This window comes from Syzygium oleosum, unplaced genomic scaffold (assembly GCF_021117445.2).
Source record: "Syzygium oleosum isolate NSW1041296 unplaced genomic scaffold, Sole_v2.1 Sole_v2.22, whole genome shotgun sequence".
In the NCBI taxonomy this organism is placed as follows: Eukaryota; Viridiplantae; Streptophyta; class Magnoliopsida; order Myrtales; family Myrtaceae; genus Syzygium; species Syzygium oleosum.
The window spans coordinates 1,009,255-1,028,593 of record NW_026607506.1 but is presented as its reverse complement, the minus strand read 5'-3'; the positions used below and the strand labels follow the sequence as shown (position 1 = coordinate 1,028,593).

Genomic DNA, 19,339 nt, shown 5'->3' with positions numbered 1-19,339 from the left:
AGTATCCACCAAGTGGGAGAATGTTGGAGTTGGTGAATACTTCGGGGACCCTTATTTCTCATACTGGGCATGCTCATATGAGCTTAGGGAAACCGAAGTATGATCCGACGACATGTGACTCATGTCCACGGAATGCGGGAGTTCGAGGGCAGCGCCCTCGACACGGGGGTCCCGCTGAACGGGCAGCAGGCGGGGGTTCTGCTCCCCGGTGAGCGGACGGCGGCCCCGCTTGTTGTGGAATTAAAGGGATTTGGATAGGCTTGGGCTTTGGGCCCATTTTAAGTCTTATATATATTGTACTCGTATGAAAAATCATTGAAACGAGTGGCTGTGGTTGTAAACCTAAATCATAGTGGAATCCTTTTACAGGACGTAACCCTATTTTGGGGCGAACCTGGGTAAACTCGTGCATCATTTAATTTTCTTCTATTCTCTACGTGATCGTTCTGATTCGGTTTGCGATACACCTCCATCACAACTCTCTCTTCCGTGGACTTTGCTGCTTTCTAGCTAAATTCTAGCAGTTGATGTTTATCTTAATGCTATGATGTCGTGATGCGGAGCACATCACGATTGAATTTACATAATTTATTTGGTAGAGCTAGGATTTTGATATTTTCTGCTTTAATTAAGTTAATGTATGATATTTATTTAGTATAAGAATGCCTGAATTTATTGTTTCCATCATTTTACTATGTTTAAATTTGTCAAGATATCTTATCTTTGATTGGGAAATACCGTAGGATATAGCGTTAGCTAAGATTTTGTTATGTTTATGTTGACACCTATTTTTTATTGCCCAAAATTAATTATACAAAAATTTAGGGGTTAATGTCCTTAATTCCTAAAATAAAAATATTTTCTATTAAATTGCATGACATATAGATAATAGGTACATTTGCAATATTAGGGTTTATTAGAACATTTTTTTTCTTTCTTTCTTAAAAAAAAAAATGGAGCGGAACCGGGCCGGGTCGACCCGGCCCCCTATTCCTTCCCCTGGTTGGGCTTGGCCCAACTCCCTTTTTTTCCATCTCTTTTTCTTTTCCCGCCCAGCCCTTCCTCCTTTCTTCTTTGCCCGACCCAGCTTCTCTCTCCCCCTTTCCTCTCTCCTTTGCGGTGGACGCAGAACAGCCGAGCATTGGCCGCCGCCCAGAAGAGCGGATAACCCGCTCCACTGCGCAAAAATGGCCACCAAAGTCAAGGAAAGAGGGCAGCCCGGTGCAGAGCAGTTAATGGAGAGGATAGGAGGGTAGAGGGCAAGTGACCGTCGACCATAAAAAGCCGGCGAAGAGGAGAGAGAAAAGGGAGTTCGGTTCTGGGGAGACCGAGAGAGATGTAGAGAGAGTACCAGAGAGAGATTGAGCGAGACAGAGGGCCAGAGAGTTTTTCCGGCGACTGCCGTGCTCGTATCGCGGTCGGCAACTCGTGGTTGTCGCCCCTCCGCCGTCGCCAAATCTCGGTAGGTTCCCGTTCGCTAGTTTTCATTTTGATTGGTTTGGGGATCGTTTTTTCCCAAGGATCCCGGTTTGACGGCCTCAAGGCGGCCGGCCATGGCCCCACTCGTCTCGGGCTTGCCTCCAAGTCGCCGTCGCCAAGCCGGGTAGGGACAGCTCGCGGTCGACGCCCCTGTTTCTCTCCCGCAGCCGGTGTCCCCTGTTCTGTCGGGCCCCTGTTTGCTCTGTTTTGGGCGTCTCGGACAAGAGCACGCGATTGTTCCGTTCGCACAAATTCCGGCCCGCGTCGCCTTCACGCCTCCCCCGCGACCTCATACGTCGTGTGTCGAAAGTTCTGGCTCGGAGCCGAGCCTCCGTGGAGCCGAGAATGCTTCGTTTTTGAAGCGCCCGCCATGTGTTTGTTGAAATACCTAAGTGAGATCCGTAAGCAGGTTCTCTGAGTTTGGGTTGTTGCTGGATTTTTGTTCGTTTGTTTTGCTTGTTCTTTGCTCGTGCCTCGTCAGGTTTCGTGGAGGGGCGACGCTCATGAAGGCCCGAGGCCGACTTGGCCGAACGTGACTCCTCCACTTGTTCGCAGCCGCGTAGGCCGACGCTACTGTAACGTAATGCTTGACCAGAGGATGGGTCGATTTTGCCGCGGTTTGAAGTAAAAGTCGAGTCTGTCATTAGCCGTTTCGAGAGGCACACGGCCGCCGGAGCTCGGGCATGGACGGGCCGACGCCGCTCGTCTCGGCCAATCCTGTCGTGGTTGCACAGGAGACCGTCACGGTGGCGTTGAGGTTGACTTTGTCGGGTCTGTCGAGTGGGAGGATCGGAGCCCGGATCGGGTGAAGGAGCCAGACCGATTTCCAGTTGTTTCTCTGTGCTATTCTAGGAAATAGAAAAGTGGGCTGGGCTTTAGTTCATAGAAAATAAGCTTTGGGCTTGTATTCGTCTTAATTCGTTTTTGGTTTTGCTAGAATGGGCTCATTCTCAAGGCCCAGTCTCGCGTGGACTCGGGTCGGTCCCGATCCGGATCCGCCGACCCGACCTGGATATTATATTAATGTTAAATTATTTTTGATAAAAAAATTATTTTAAAAAGAATAAAAGAATAAAAAATTTCGTTTTTTTAATTTCTTTTAAAATTAGAAAATAGTACAGAAACTAGTACTTTTAAATATTCTTCTAAATCGATTAATAATCATGTCTAAATAGATTAATAATCATGTCTAAATCGGATAAGCCTATAGGGTTATACGGTAGGATTTTGCATGTTATTTTTACTACTATTATATTATCATTATGCAAGTTATTTCTAATTAGCATATAATTGCATAAATTGCCAAGTATTGAATGTTGTATCCTTACTTAGGTTTAGAATCCTAGGCTGCATATTTATCTTGATTGCTAATATTTAATGATTGTGCACTCGCTTGTTCACCTCACATATTAGAAGATATGTCGTAAAATCAATCCAAACTACCTGATAAATATTTTTCTGAAATTAAAAAGAATCAAAGGTACTGAAAGAGAACTAGTTACTCAACTAGTGTAACCAAGTCTCCGAACTCATTTAATTTCTAGTTCGCAAAAGTAAGGCAACTCTAATTAGTAGCAACTCCTAGATAAAAATCACTTACAGGTTAAAAATCTAAATCACAAATCACGATATGATATGGGCTTGGGAACGATCGAGCTAAGTTTCAGACCTAGACTTAGCGTATCCAGTGTAGACGCCTTCCTTCTTCCGAAGGCGAGTCGCGACAGTTTAGTAAATGATTCATTGGAGTAGAGGTTTACACGTATGAATATGCGCTTTGCTTTCATGTAACTAAGTTTTGCCTCTTTTCAGAAACACCAGAAAAATCGAGAGACTTCTTTCCGTGCACTTTGTGCGTGTACGCTTCGAGCATCTGTTTTGCGAGTTACAACTCGTGACTACCCGTTTTCGCTACGTCCTCTCGTCTGTTGCACACTTAAAATGTTAAGTACGATGAGGAATCTCGTAAAGGAAATAAGGGAAAAGCCATAACGCCAACAAAATTCATAGCTAAGGACTTTCTTTCATATAAGTAGTAATCATGCATATGCATAAACAATACCACATTATGCTAGGCACGAAATTGATATCTAATGGAGCAAACATTAGAATACAACGAAACAATAAGTTCCACAAAAGAATTCGACATACCTATTCTGTTAGGGAGAAGTGTCAGAAAGGTCCTAAACCTATTGCATTAGTGCCAATTTAGTCATAAACCTTTATTTGGTGCAAATTCAGTCTTAAACCTTTTGTCTTTATTCCAATTCAATCATTGTAGCTAATTTTGGCAGGATATTGCTGACGTGGACGTCGGTCGGCCTACGTAGCACCGCGAGCAATGACATTGACAACTTTTAATAATATTTTAATATTTTTCCGAATTATTTTTTTTTAAATTCTATTATTTTTCTTTTTTTCTTTTTTCCCTTTCTTTTTCCTCTAGCCGATCGCCGGACCGACAACCGGCTGGAGGCCAGGGCCGGCAAGGTCCCTCACCCTTGCTAGTGGCCACGAGGTTGTGCCTCACCCAGTCGCTGGTGAGGCTTTCGTGTCCGCTAGCGTGGGCTCAAGCCTAGTCGGATCGCCACGAGGGTGGCCTCGCGCTGGGCTGGTGAGGGCCACTGGCGTGGGCTCAAGCCTAGCTGGATGGCTGCGAGGGCGGCCTCGCGCTGGGCTGGTGAGGGTCGAGACTCGTCGACCATGGGTGAGGCTCGAACTCACCAGATCCGGTGCTCGCCTTCGCCGACCTTGGCCTCCAGCCGGTCGCCGGTTCGGCGACTGGCTAGAGGAAGAAGAAACGGAAAGAAAAAAAAAGAAAGAAAAGAAAATTTTTAAAACTAAATAAAAAATTAGAAAATTATTATAATATTTTTAAAAGTTATCCACGTCATCGTCGGCGGTGCCACGTAGGCTGGTAGGTGTTCACGTCAGCAATATCCGGCCAAAATTAGTTGGAAGGATTGAATTGGCACAAGACAAAAGGTTTATGATTGAATTGGCATAAAAAAAGGTTTAATACTAAATTGTCATTAATGCAATATATTTATGACTTTTTTGACACTTTTCCCTATTCTTTTAAGGAGATAATACATGTCTATTTAAGTGCCAATGTTGAATGCAATGCAAATTCTGATTTTGAATTAATTCCAATTTGGACCATTCACGTTTATGAGGATTGATGGCTCATTTTTCTTGCTATTTCTCATGTTTTTTCTTCTTTTATTAGTTCAATGGAACAGCAAGTTCAATTGAAAATTTAAACGTCGGCACTCTCGAGTAATTAATTCATGTCATTTGATTTCCAAAGTGTGTTCAATTTTTGACATATTACGAATATTGAAACAACAATCTACGTTATTATAGAAAGATTAGTTCAACTGTAAAATTTTAGTTTTGTTCATCTAGGATATATAACTAGAAGTACAAAAAATATATTTAAAAACTAAAATTTTATTTTGGGCCGAGCTATATTGGGCTACACTTATTAAGGCCCAAAAAGCCCAACCCATGCCTGAAATATAAAATAGTATAAAGCCGAAAAATCATTCCAGGAAAATTTGAGCATGGGCATGGCCTAGCCCATTAATGGACGAGGCTAGTACGAAGAAGGAAATCATGGTTTCAATTAGGGGTGATCGGTTCTCGGTCTGATCCGATTCTAAGGTGGAACCAGGAATCGGGGACCGGACCGGTTGATCCTAGGACTGGGAACCGGTCACATTGGGTTTAATTCACATTTTACTAATTTTTTTGAATGAAGTTCACTTATGGTTTAGTTCACATTTTACTAATTTTTTAAAGAAATAAAAAAAAATATTGGTAGTCGTTCCAGTTTAGTCGGTCCGATTTTCCCTTGGAACCGAGAACCGGACCACTTTTAGGAACTGATAACCGGATTGACACTCCTGGGAATCGGACCCAACCGACAGGTTCGATCTAGTCTGGGCAGTTCCCGGTGTGGGCGGTCCGTTTTGCACACTCTTAATTTCAATTCTTCCCACTCGTTTTATGTCGTTAGATTTCCCCCCCTTTTTTTTTACGAATAATATAAGGGTGAAAGGTCTGCCTGAAGTAGCCAGAGCGACTCCATACATTGCCAAAGAATGTTCCACTACGAGTCTACTGAGTGCGATATCGTATATCACCAAATTACTGTGCACTAGAGTCGCATACTGATCATTGGAGATGTTCTCCTAAAACGGATCAGCCCGTCACTATTATCCCACCAAAAATGTTAATTAGATATAAGCTCCTTAAGAGTAATTTGGTTTAGAGTTCAATTTTCGGACTCAAACGATTTGAATATCTGACCGCCCGATGAAAAACCGTTTCAGAGTTGGTCCTCATCCAAAAGATGCTCGCCAAAAATATGAGATTTCTTCCTATCCTATGGTTCAGACATGCAAAATGTTACCACTCTAAATATCCCCATAACTTCATGTGTTTTTCATACTTTCTTTAGAAAAAGTGATTCGAGATTTCCATTGATAATAGGTCTAACGAAAATGTGGTGAGAGGACAAGCTTTTCCTTTAAATCGAAAGAAGGGTTTACTAATATCTATATCGATATTGGCCATAGCATTGCTGTTTGCATAACTCGATTCCATGGTATAAAAACTGAGTACTAAATGACTATCATAGAAAATGGGAAAGGGAAGCCACATTGAGATGGTACCCCTATATTGGATGAACTTTTCATTTGTGGTGCGTTAAAATGGTCGAAATTAAATTTGACCCCATAATGTTTTTAGGTTTTTGACCCTGTAGGTCTCCATCAATTTGACAAACATATTTCTCACAAAATTTATTGATAAAAATTGAGTAAAAGCAGTCATTGCACGTAATTTTTCATCCACAGATTCCATATCGCTTTCCCATCACCATCTCCCTCCCCCACCACCGAAACCCCCAAAAAGAAGAACTTTCCTCTGTCCTCTTTCTTTTCGTCATTCTTCAGCAGTACAAATCTGAAAAATTTTCTAATGAGGACAAAATTTGGTCAAAATTTTTTTGAGTAATTGATGTAATATTATATGACTAAAGTGATGATCAAAATCGATATTAATGTGGGTTTTGTTTGTCTATAACAACCACATTCTCATGATTCTAAAATTGTTTATTAAGTTTTTTTTGCACCTTGTGGGGGCAAAATGAAATGAAAACAGTTACTACATACTTAGTTGTATATCTCTAAGAAATTTGATGGGGACAAAAGTTAATTTTTAGGTCAAAATAGTTTAACATAATTTTAAAATCTCTAAATATATGGAATTTTAAAATTTCAAGTTGCTCCTTGGAGCAAGAGGCCCCGGAGCTCTACATGTGGTTCCGTCAACATGATGAATGTGTTTGCCATTATACTCACAGTTTTTTTTTATGAAAGCCTTTTTCTTTATAGTATGACAAGATTATTTCAAGTTGCTTAAGCCTTATACAAAAAGGGGTTTGCTTATGCCCATTATGATCTAAACACATCTCTACTTATATTCAAGGTGCTTATGATATATCACTTTTTCCATTGTGACATTCTGCAAAAGAATTTTTGCAAAAAAAAAAAATGTAAAACCGTTATTGTTTATCCAAGTTCCTTCGTCCCGAATTTGTTCATGATGTTATTATATGCATCTGGTAGAGTTTTCAAATAATAAATCAGGCTTATTATCTAATAGCTTAAATATTTAAATAAAATAGGAGCGAGTTAGTGTTGGAAGCGCGCAGCAAAATCCTCATACCTTTACGCGGGGAGATCACCAAGAGGAAGCCCAAGTCCCAAGCCCGTTAACATGACCAGTTGAACCCACTTTCACTTAAAAGGTTAAGCCAATGTTTTATGGCTAACTGTGATACATTAACTGCTCAACACCATATACCAATTATTCGATGTGAAACTATTCTAACACAACTGACACATGTATCTCAACAGTTAGGCCGAGGTATCTCTTGTCAAGTCCACCTTCCCAAAATTTTCCATCGTGGCACAAAACAGAGGACAAAGATCATTTTGCCACCTAGTACAGACCGCCAATTGTGGTGTCATTTTGTGTAATGGTCTTGAGTCAAGGAAAAAGTCGTCGTCTCCATTCTCTCTAATGTCACCGTGAGGATCTTTGCTTTGAACGCGTAGATGTGGTGGTAGGTTGAGTTCTGTCTCGATGCAGGTGTGTAAGCATAATAATCAAACTTGGAAAATGGACAGTCGCTGTTTTAACTTTTCTTTAGTTAGGTCTAAGCGTATCTTGGTCCTGTCTTTTCCCGGTGGACGACGAAGCGTGCTTCTCGCGCTCTCTCTAGGGCCATTTGGAATTGTAGGACATTTCCAAGGTCTGCCCATTGACGAACGAAATTCATATCCACGACATTATTGTCATAATCAATCTGTATTTTATACTTCGATTCGGTATACACCACACCCGGAATTTGCAATCTCTTGAATTACAAAGCAGATCTATTATTCGTAATTAGTTCTAATATATAATCTATCAAGTAATGTGACTTTTGTCGCATTTGATGATGCATGTTTTATATGATAATTGTAGAATAATTACCCGAGTTTCGTACTTTATAATGCAATTTAGATGAAATGCCGTGCAAATATTTGTAATTTATGCCTAAATGTAATTCTCGTGCTAATAAAACAATGAGTAACAACCAAGCGATATGCATTGTCCTTGAAATTCTAAATTTGTCTCATCAGTCATGGATCTCACTCTGAATTTTTTATATTGTGATAATTTCTAAATTTTCGTATGACCCAAAGTACTCATTTTAGTTATGCGCTTCGCACATTTTAAGATTCGACTCTTTATCCATGATTCACGATTTTAAGATTTTAATTCATACATATCATAATTTAACAATTACATTATGGGACTTACCTAAAAAAATTTCTTGTCTAATTACTTAAATAAGTGCCTGCGATATTACTTATCAATGAAATTATTGCTTATATATTGAAAATTTCACTACTTGTCGCAATGAACGATGAAGATTTTGAGCTGAGAGAGAAATTTAGGAGACGGCAAGGTGGACTCCAACTCCAACTCCAAACCATGAAACACAAAAACTTCTCCTCCTCCTCCTGTGAGCTCTCTCTCTCTCTCTCTCTCTCTCTCTCTCTCTCTCTCTCTCTCTCTCTCTCTCTCTCTCTCTCAAATCTTAAGTATACTTTGTCTATGTAATTGCGTGTAAAAAAGTTAGGCTTTTGATTTGTGCACCATGAGTTATATGCTTTTGATCATCAAGACCACTCCTTATTCAGGCAAAAATAAGTTGAGATGATGATAGATGAAATCGTGGCTTTAACAACATTTGAATACTCTATAGTTAGGCATGCTTAATGATAGACGACGCAGTGGAGGGATCGAGCTATATTGAGACCATCTTGGCCCAAAAAAGAAACTATAATTAGGCATGCTTAATGATAGACGACACAGCAGAGGGATCGAGCTATATGTGAGACCATCTTGGCCCAAAATAAATTATGTATAATTAAACCTTTAATTGGTTGTATATCTAGATGATACAGAAGATGAGAAAATATTAATGTATGTCGATGAACTCATGAGACACGATCAAAGAAAGATGACAAAAAACATACCGTGAGAGCCAGCAAAGAAGGAAAGCAGTGTGTTCCTCGGAGGTAATCTCCCCTTGTAATTTGGCAAACTTGTCGATTAAAGCTTCATAAGGAAGGTCCAAACAAGATGGGTTGCGGAAGTATGGGCAGGTGTGTAAATTAGATTCGTCAACTTCTATAAACGGGGGAAGACCCATTAGACTCCATAGGTACGGTCCATAATAGCGAAGATTCACAGACCTTAAGCGATCAGGGCAACGTGTCGAAGTATTATAGGGAACTATGAGCTGGCTAACTGCGCACAGAGTATAAGTGGCAGACGGACGATCCCTATACCCCCTATGAGAAAAGAAAGCGTCCGATCAAGGTATTATTTTAAAAGAATCGAAATTTCTTTTAATTCTTTTAAAAAGGGGATATATATTGACACTTAAAATATCGTTTGTCTGGCACAAACACGTGAACAGCACATGAGACGAGTATGGATAGTCATGTGCATAGCACATGAGTATTAATACAAATGTGCCAGCTTATCGACAAGTGTAGGGATCAACATATGTCGACTTATAGTGGTATTCATTGATGCCACGTGTCCAATTATCAAAATACGGCGACAGATAACTAGTAGTTGCTAATATGAATATTGGCAATGAATATTTATTAAAAGAGTATTAATAAGTTGCTTTGAAATTTGAGATCGATGAAGCAGTTGAGATCGAATACACACAATTCTAGGAGGGAACGATTACCGCTTGAAGACCAGGTCGTTCGATCAAAGGCACACATTTTTTGAGGGAACGGTTACCGCCTAAAAAACCAAGTTGTTCGACGAATTGGTTGAGATCAAAGGCACAAATTTTTGGAGGAAGTAGCTGCCGCTTGAAAGCATGATCGTGAGACACACATTGTTGTAAGAAACCACATCATGGAGCAATTTGTGCATGTAAGATTTAGAAATGTGGAGGTAACTGGCAAAAGTTGCTGAGGAAATTACAACCGCCGAAAATAGTCGGAAGGCAGTTACCATAAGCCATTATGAATACCACAGTTGTCCATTTGAAAAGCCCCTTGCACAAATCAAACTAAATGTTATCTTTCAATTATTTTTTCTGCATTGCACTTTAAATTTCCTTAGCTGTAGCTTTTAGATTCGCGTCGCCTATTAAATTCCTCCGTGTATCTTTATCTTGGTGATGCGTCGTCGATTAAATTACGGTGTAGTATCTTTTTGTTCCCAAGCTGTGTCGTCGATTAGATTCTGACATAGTTCGCCTATATCCTGTTATGTCATCGAGTCTGTAATTTTCGAGCCTTGTCGTCGATTAAATTTTGGCTTGGTTTGGGATTGTGCAGTGCTATTTGAATTGGAGAGGTTGATTCCCTTTCGCATGAGATATTCTCTGTCCGGAGTTAGCGCAGGACCTTTATCTCTTCATATAAAAAGCTAAAGAACTACTTTTGGTGAAAGATATTTCATCGTAGGAGAAATTCCGGCGAAACAGTTATATTGTCAGTACTTCTCCAATCAAAGAAAAGACTAATTCCAATTTCGTTTTTTTTCGAAAATTGCATTTGCCATGCACCATAAAAGGGCGTGTCAATAATGGTATGATAAATGATTGAAGGAAAACTATTAGGTATTTTTTTATTCCGGCAAACTATTAGGTACTTCATGAGTCCAAACATATATGGATCTTATTAACAAGTGATTCAGTGTATTAATTAAGAATATCTCTAGGGTTTTGAGGATATGTACACAATGAACTCTTACTAGGATAATCAACATTATTCTCGTCAAATTGTTGCCAGGTGAAGAAAGATCCGAGCATGGATGCCTTGCTCTCGGACATATGCATTTCGACCTTGGCCGCACCAACTTATCTCCTGGCCCATCGATTTGAAACCAAGGACTCCAATCAGTGAAATCATTTAACCAATGGGTTATATATTATTTGTAAAGCATTACTTATACATATTAAAAGTATAGTCAGTGACATTAGATATTGTTATATATTCTTATTTGATGGTTTAACAAGTAGCAGAAGGTACTTTTTAATATATATATATTCCACCATCAACGCTGCTGCTCTAAATAAGATTAGTTCCGTGTGCTTCGAAGTTGGGAACTAATAAATTTGAAGAGGAATTAGTATTTATAAGTTTCTCCTCTTTTCCTTTGGCCAAGGCCTTTCAAATATGCCAAAGTGGATATTTATCAGGAAATGGAGACAAACTAATCCAAAATAAAATTCAATGCCTCTTCTCTTGATAACCCTCTCATCTTTAAGGTTTACGGAAAATTGAGAACATGGCTCGCAATTTGATTGGGTCTGACCATTTCTCATCTCTTGAAATTTCCATAGCAAACCATTTCAAAGCCGCCTTCATCAATTGATCTCCGATGGTTTCCCAATTTCAAAGCCGCCTTCGTTGAAACGACTGCAGATTCGTCGCCATTTGTGAACCTTCGATTAAATCAAAACTATAGGTACAATTGTCTTACCATGTGGTCCAAATGAGCAATGCACCAATCATTGTGCATGCAACGTCCACTTAACCTTGTGAAGACGACAAAGCTAACCCCGACAGCAAGTTTGTTTGGATAGTGTAAAAAAATTAATCTAAATTGAGCCCTTGTTATATGACACATAGCTGGTCGATCGCTAGTCACTATCATGGCTAAGTACAAGTTCACTCTACTATACGGCTTTCAAGCTGTGTTCAAACCTACGAGTCTCTTAAAAGTCTCACCAGAAATTCTCCGCCGGCGTTGGTGACTGAAGACTGCTTAAAGAAAGACCGAATTCCGACCCTCGCCGAAAGCCATTAAATTACAATATTGACGAAGCCTTTTCCAATTTGGACTTTTCGATATGATCTCCGTACACGAAGAATCTAGGGTCCAACCTAAACGATTCCAAGCAACTTCGAACGATTCGGGGCAAATTTGAATCGTAGGGTTCGTGAAACACAGTGAAAATGTGAGGGAATTAGAGATCATAAATACGCATGGCTCATGCATTGTAAAGCCATCACACAAGCTAGCTCTTTCTCCAAACTCGATACACTTGTTCAAAAAAATTCCTCTTTTCGCTCTCTCTAACAACTCTCAAAGGCACCAAGAGCACATACTTGTTACTACTTTCGTTTCGTTTCGTTTCGTTTAACTCGATATGCAAATGGAAAGAACCACAATTGTACCCCTACAGCCTCCGACTTATGGAAATTTGATCACCATTTTAAGCATTGACGGTGGCCGGATAAGAGGGATTATCCCCGGAACCATTCTTAATTTTCTAGAGTCTGAGCTTCAGGTAAGCATGCTTGTTACGATTTTTGTCATATCCGCTATCAAAATATTTCGCTGATCTTGTCAGCAAATTAGCATGCTTCATAATCTTTACCAATCTATGCATAGCGATTTTGTTAACAAGAAAAGTCTTATCAATTATAGTGAACAAAACAACATTCATTGGATTCATATGCACATGGACCATTTGCATGTAGTTCTCGTAATGCATGCATGCATATAAAAGGTTATAGGCATGCATGTCCTAAGCAAACTTTAAAAGGATAAGACTATTTTATGTATATCTAATGTTATAATATTTCAATATCCAACAATGCCTTTATCTAATAATTAAAAATTTTAAAACAATTGGCAGTGGTCCTATAAAATTTCATATGGTATCAAAGCAAGGATGTCATGAGGTCAATTTTTCCAAGCCCCTATTTTTCTCTTCAATTACATGTTTCCATGATTTAGGCTAAGGCCATAGTCCAGCCTATGCGTGACGAATAGTGTTAGAATATTTAAATAATAAATTATGCCTTCATCTAATAGTTTAAATTTTTAGAACAGTTGACAGTGATCCCATATACCGACTTTTATGTTACATGTTTATCTGATATACCAATCTCGAGCTATAAATGTTCTTTGAATTTTACAGAAACTAGATGGGAAAAATGCAAGAATCGCGGACTACTTCGATGTTATTTCTGGAACAAGCACTGGCGGCCTCGTTACTGCCATGCTAGCCACTCCCAATGAAAACAACCGCCCTCTATTCGCCGCAAAAGACATCAAAGACTTCTACCTCAATCATTGCCCTAAAATCTTCCCCCAGGACAGGTAAAGAAAAAACATAAAGGAGTTTCTAATCTCTCTTCATGGTTTAATTATTTCTTAACTGATCGAAATTGATAAATGTCCCTAAAACTATACAGTTTCCCTTTCAAAGCGGTCACGAAGATAATCAAAGCCGTGGCGGGACCCAAATAGGCCCAATTCCCTAAAAAACCCTCAACTTTAGCCTTTATCCCAATTATATCTGTTGACACCTATTTTTAATTTGCCCAAAATTAATTGCACAAAATTTAGGAGTTAATTTTATTTAATTCCTAAAACAAAAATATTTCTATTTAAATGCATTGCATATAGAAATTAGGTACATTTGCACTAATAGAGTCTATTATAGAGTTTAATTTAAAAAAAAAAAAAAATTCGAGTCGGGCCGGGTCGGAGCTGGGCCGACCCGGCCCATTTCTTTTTTCCTTTTTTCCTTTTTTCCCCCCTGGCCCGGCCCAGCCTTCTTCCTTTTCTTCTTCTTTCCCCACGCCGCATTCTTGGGCCGGGCCCGGCCCGCCTTCTTCCTTCCTTCTTCTTCCCCCGCGCGGCGTCGCTCTCTCTCCCCGTTCTCCCCGTGCGCGACCGGGCGTGACGCACGGCGGCGTCGCTCCTCATCGTCGTCATCCGATCAGAGGAGGCCCAGGCGGGCACGCCACAGGGACTGGCCATTAAGGCCAGTCCCGTCTTCCCCATCTCCCAGGCTCTCTCTCCTCTCTGCCCCGTCTCTCTGCACCCTCCTCTGCACCGGCCCCCAACGCTCTGCTCGCACCGGCTCGCCATGGCCGCGAAAGTCGCGGGGCGGGTAGGCCGGTGCGGGCCATCGCCACGCCGACGCGCGGCCGGGCCCGGTCGTCGTCGTGGGCTATGAAAGACGAGAAGAGAGAGAGAGAGAGACGGGGGGCCATTTTTAGAAAAAATACAGAGAGAGCGTGAGAGCGTGAGCCGGGGAGAGACAGGAAGCCTCCGGCAGCCACCGCGCCTCAGCCATCCATCCCCGTCGCCGAGCCGACGGCGGCGACAGAGAGAGAGAGAGAGTGGGTCGGCGATTTTCAGAGAAAAACAGAGTGAGAGAGAGAAACCGAAAGAGACCGAGAGAGAATAGAGAGTGAAACAGAGAAGAGAGAGGAGGGAGCCGAGAGTCCGCCGGAGCTAAAGAAGAACCAGCGGCGGTCGTCGACGCCGCCTGGACCCGCCGGAAGCCGCCCGGACGCGCCGTCGACCGGTGAGCCCCCCCGGCCGCGAAGCTCCCCTTTTCCCCGATTTTTGGCTCGGTTTGGCCGGGACTCGCGCCGGCCGTTTCGCGCGAATCCCGGCCCATACCGTCGTCGGTCCCGACTCCTAGTCGCCGTCGGAGGTGAACCCAAGCCGCTGGAGTAGACCGGACCGCCGGAGGAGGTCGGAATCCCCCGTTTTTCCACGCGCCCGCCAGGCGTTCGACGAAATGTCTCAACCACGCCGGTTTTTGTTTCATCGCCGGCCGGCGAACGGTGGTCCAACGGCGGCTCAGGTGAGTGGCACAGCCAGAGGCGGTCCTGGTCGGGCGACTTGGGGGCGGCGCTGGCCTGGGTCAGCCGGCGGACGGCCAATTTTGGCCTCGCCGGCGCCCCCCTCCCCACGGGTCTGTTTGTTCGGGTCGGATTCGACCCGAATCAACAGATCCGACCCGGGTCAACGCCCGGGTCGGATCCGTTGACTCGGGTCGGTTCCGACCGACCCGGATTAACAGTTCCGACCCGGGTCAACGCCCGGGTCGGATCCGTTGACCCGGGTCGGTTCCAACCGACCCGGGTCAACGCCCGAGTCGGATCTGTTGACCCGGGTCGGATCCGACCCGACCCGGTTAATATTATATTATTATTTTATTTTATTTAAAAAATTTAAAATTTAAAATTTAAATTTTTTTTTAAAAAAAAATTATTTAAATTTTTTTTTATATGTTATATCTAAGTGTTTTAATTTATTGTATTATTATGCATGTTTTTTGTCTTGTTTGAATTAGACAAGCCTGAGGTTGCGCGGTAGTATTTTGCATGTTAGTTTTTATTATCGCTGTATTATTATGCATGTTTTTAATACAATTGCATGAGTGTTGTATTTTTGAATGTCATCTGACTTAGTTAAGGTTAGAACCTTAGACTGCATGAATTGTTGTGTTCTTGACTGTTAATCGTTTCTGATTATGCACTCGCTTGATCACTTCACATGTTAGGAGAAAGGTCCTAAAATCAATCCAAATTGCCTGACAAATGTTTTCAGAAATAAACAGGGTAAAATGGTACCGAAAGGGCATTAGTTATCCAACTAGTGTAACCAAGTCCCCGAACTCATTTAATCTCTGGTTCGTAGGAATATGGTGATTCTCCCATCACCCTATTTGGGTTTTTAATCGACCCACCCCAAATCGATTAGTGGCGACTCCTTGATATAAACCACTTGCATGTTAAATACTTAAACCCTAAGTCGCGATATGGTATGGGCTTGGGAGGGCCCGAGTTAAGTCCCGAACCTAGACTTAGCACGTACCAGGCGAGCCCCCCTTTTTTGCATATTGTTTAAAAGAGGGCTTGGGAGTTCGGTCGCGACAATATCCCAAACTTGTTTTTGTCTCATAAAAAACCCCAAACTTTCACTTTTGTCCCAAATCTATTCCATTAACTTTTCGTCCAATTTTTTAATATTATTTTTTATTTTTTCGAATTTTTTTATTTTTTCTTTTCTTTTCTTTTTCCTTTCCTTTCCTTTTTTTTTTGTTTCACCTTCAACCTCGGCCGGTCGCCGGTCCGGCGACAGCCGCAGCGGGCAGCGAGGTCGGCCCCGCCCGGCCGTTGGCGAGGCACGGCCTCGCCGGCGTTAGGCGAGGCCGACCTCGCCAATAGCCGCGGCGGGAGCCTCGCCCGACCACGCGAGGCTCGGCCCCGCCGGCAACCGGCGAGGCGAACCTCACCGTTCTTTGGGCGAGGCCGACCTCGCCGGTTGCCTCGCCGTGGTGGCGAGGCTCGGCCCCGCCGGCTATTGGCGAGGTCGGCCCCGCCGCATGGCGAGGTCGGCCTCGCCCAACGCCGGTGACAGCCGAGCCTCGCTAGCGGCCGGCGTGGCCGAGCCTCGCCCGGATCTAGCAAGGGCTCGGCCCCGCCGTGGCCGGCGAGGTCGGCCTTGCCCGGAACGACGAGGTTCGGCCTCGGCCGGCCTCGCCGTTCTTGGCGAGCCGACCTCGCCCGGTGCCGGCGGGCCGAGCCCTCGCTGACTGTCCTCGCCGTGGCTGGCTAGGGTCGGCCCCGCCGGCCGTTGGCGAGGCTCGGCGTCGCCGTTCTTGGGCGAGGCCGACCTCGCCGGTTGCCGGCGGGCCGACCCTCGCCGCCACGGCGAGGCTCGGCCCCGCCGGCTATTTGCGAGGTCGACCTCGCCCAACGCCGGCGAGGCCGAGCCCTCGCCAGATCCGGCGAGGCTCGGCCCCGCCGGCAACCGGCGAGGTCGGCTCGCCTAGCAACGCGAGGTTCGGCCTCTCCAATTCTTTGGCGGGGCCGGCACTCGCCGTGGCGGCGAGGCTCGGCCCCGCCGGCCATTGGCGAGGTCGGCCTCGCTCAACGCCGGCGAGAGCCGACCTCGGCGGCCCCCGCCTCTGGCCGGTCGCCGGACCGGCGACCGACCAGAGGTTAAAGGTGAAACAAAAAAAAAAAGGAAAAGGAAAGGAAAAAGAAAAGAAAAGAAAAATAAAAAAATTCGAAAAAATTAAAAATAATATTAAAAAATTGGACGAAAAGTTAATGGGGTAAATTTGGGACAAAAGTGAAAGTTTGGGGTTTTTTATGAGACAAAAAAAAGTTTGGGATATAATTGGGACAAAAGCTAAAGTTGAGGGTTTTTTAGGGAATTGGGCCACCCAAATACGATGGAAAATACCTTCACAAGCTCGTGAGGGAGAAGCTTGGGGACAAAAGATTGCACCAAACATTGACAAACGTCGTAATACCGACGTTCCACATCAAGAGCCTTCAGCCAACTATTTTCTCTAGCTACCAGGTCTTTCATCGCTTCACCATCTTCTTGAAATTCAAAAATATCTCTAGGGTTTTGAGGATATGTAGACAATGAACTCTTACAAGGATTATTAACATCATTATCGTCAATTTATCGCCAGGTGATGAAAGATCCGAGCGTAGATGCGTTGCTCTCAGATATATGCATTTCGACCTCGGCTGCACCAACTTATCTCCTGGCCTATAAGTTTGAAACCAAATGCCCCACAGGCAAAGTGAGAGAATTCAACCTCATTGATGATGGCGTAGCCGCAAATAATCCGGTACATAATTATATTGTCGTCCTTGTAATATGAAACCTCAAACCTGAATTTCCTTCCATGACATTGTTCTTAAACTTGATTGGATCAATCTATCATCTCCGTAGAGAGTACTTGAATATCGAGAATTTGTTTTTTTTAAATAATGCGGGGCAACAACTAAGTATATATATGATATTTCGATTGTGCAGACATTGGTTGCGATGGGCGAGGTGACCAAGACAATCATGGGAGGAAGTTCAGATTTCTTCCCTATAGAGCAAATGCATTACCGGAGGTTCTTGGTGATCTCACTCGGGACCGGTACTCGGAAGATTGAGGGGAAATACACGGCACGTGAAGCAGCCAAGTGGGGAGTGTTGGGTTGGTTGACCAGCGGTGGCTCCCCATTGATTGACGTCTTCAGTCAAGCCAGCGCGGACATGGTCGACCACCATCTCTCCGCCGTGTTTCAAGCCCTAGAACTCCACGACAATTATCTTAGGATACAGGTACATATGATAGTTTCAAATATTCACGTGAAAGATTCCAATACAAAATTATTTCCACATAATGTCACACACAGGGTTGTTTTACGCTGATCATTGCATTTTCGGGGCTTGATTTTTCAGGATGATAATTTGAGTGGTGTTTTATCATCCGTAGATGGGGCCACGAAAAAGAACCTAAATGACTTGATCAAAATTGGTGAGGCATTGTTGAAGAAGCCGGTCTCTAGGGTTAATTTGGAGACCGGGATGTGCGAGCCCACGTCTAATTTAGAGACCAACAAAGAGGCTTTGATAAGGTATATGCATTAGCAATCACAAAACGTTTAATTTCACGATGATATTATGATCTTTCACTTTTGGCAATTTTAGGTTGGTTTGACTAATGTAACTTTGTTTGATATATACTGTAGGTTTGCTAAACTACTCTCTCAAGAGAGACAGCGTTGCCATGCAAGGTCGCCTCGTGGATATGCCAATACACTGAAATGATTATAGTCGAGGATTAGTGATTTTCTTGCATATTTTTGCTAAATTTGTAATTTGAAGATTGGGACAAAGTATTTGACCTTTGTCTTTTCTTTTGGATTTTCCTTATTAATTTTTTATTCTTGAATAAACCCCTTGGGCCTAGGGCTAAGATAGACCTTTCGTTTTTTTCAATATTTCCTTGGGAGGCTAGGGCTAAGATATATTTTCTGCGGTACTTGTAAGCTTTTTATATGGAATAAAGTTCTCATTCTTGTCATGACTTCGTATTATAATTATTTTGATGCGTGAGAGTCACATCTTCCATCCTGTCGTATAGAAAATGGCAATACATTGACATGGGAAGAAGATGTGCTTTTAAGGTTTTACACATTATGCGGGCAACATGCGGCTATGATATATTGGTCTTCTAAACATAAGTCCAATAGCATGACCTAAAACTTAAGTCTTTTTCGAAATAATAAGAATCTAGTTAATATTTTTTTTCATCTTGTTTTGAACTTAGAAATAAAGAAGTCAATAATGACCCATAGACAAACGTACAACACAAGCAGGGGAGATTTTTCAAACGTTAAAAAAAATTTATATAAACTAAACTAATTTCCTTTCTAGCAAGAAATATATTAGATAGACTTGGTCATAACTGGCTAATGTCATGAATGGAGATGATTGAAGTGAAACCAACAAGCGGAGTACATGCCATTTTTTAGTGAAATAAACGCAACTTAATTCTTAAACTAACTATCTCAACTTTTGCTCAAATACCCGTGATTTGTTGGAACATGGTGTTAGAAAGAAAGCACATAAACGTCAAAATTTTAGGCTATTTTTAGGCTCCTTTTATTTCGCAAATAATTTGATTTTTCTGTAAAATGTT

The 19,339-nt window shown here is 42.5% G+C and overlaps 1 protein-coding gene and 1 long non-coding RNA gene across 4 annotated transcripts; both read left to right on the top strand.

The window, feature by feature from the left end:
- The first annotated feature begins 1,132 nt into the window (after positions 1-1,132).
- LOC130140803 (uncharacterized) lies at positions 1,133-2,335 on the top strand. Of its 3 annotated transcripts, none has more exons than XR_008818815.1 (2): positions 1,133-1,871; positions 1,961-2,335. It is a non-coding gene; the product is annotated as an uncharacterized LOC130140803 (long non-coding RNA). The 3 variants fall into 3 exon arrangements; XR_008818813.1 differs by having other exon boundaries at positions 1,133-1,880; XR_008818814.1 differs by having other exon boundaries at positions 1,133-1,888.
- A 9,773-nt stretch (positions 2,336-12,108) lies between these two features.
- Positions 12,109-18,706, top strand: LOC115675685 (patatin-like protein 2). The gene is made up of 8 exons (XM_056321329.1): positions 12,109-12,373; positions 13,010-13,191; positions 13,287-13,331; positions 17,067-17,208; positions 17,327-17,488; positions 17,677-17,976; positions 18,097-18,272; positions 18,387-18,706. Exons 1-8 carry the CDS (start codon positions 12,233-12,235, stop codon positions 18,463-18,465), a joined length of 1,227 nt encoding a protein of 408 aa, XP_056177304.1. The 5' UTR covers positions 12,109-12,232; the 3' UTR covers positions 18,466-18,706.
- The last annotated feature ends 633 nt before the right edge of the window (positions 18,707-19,339 follow it).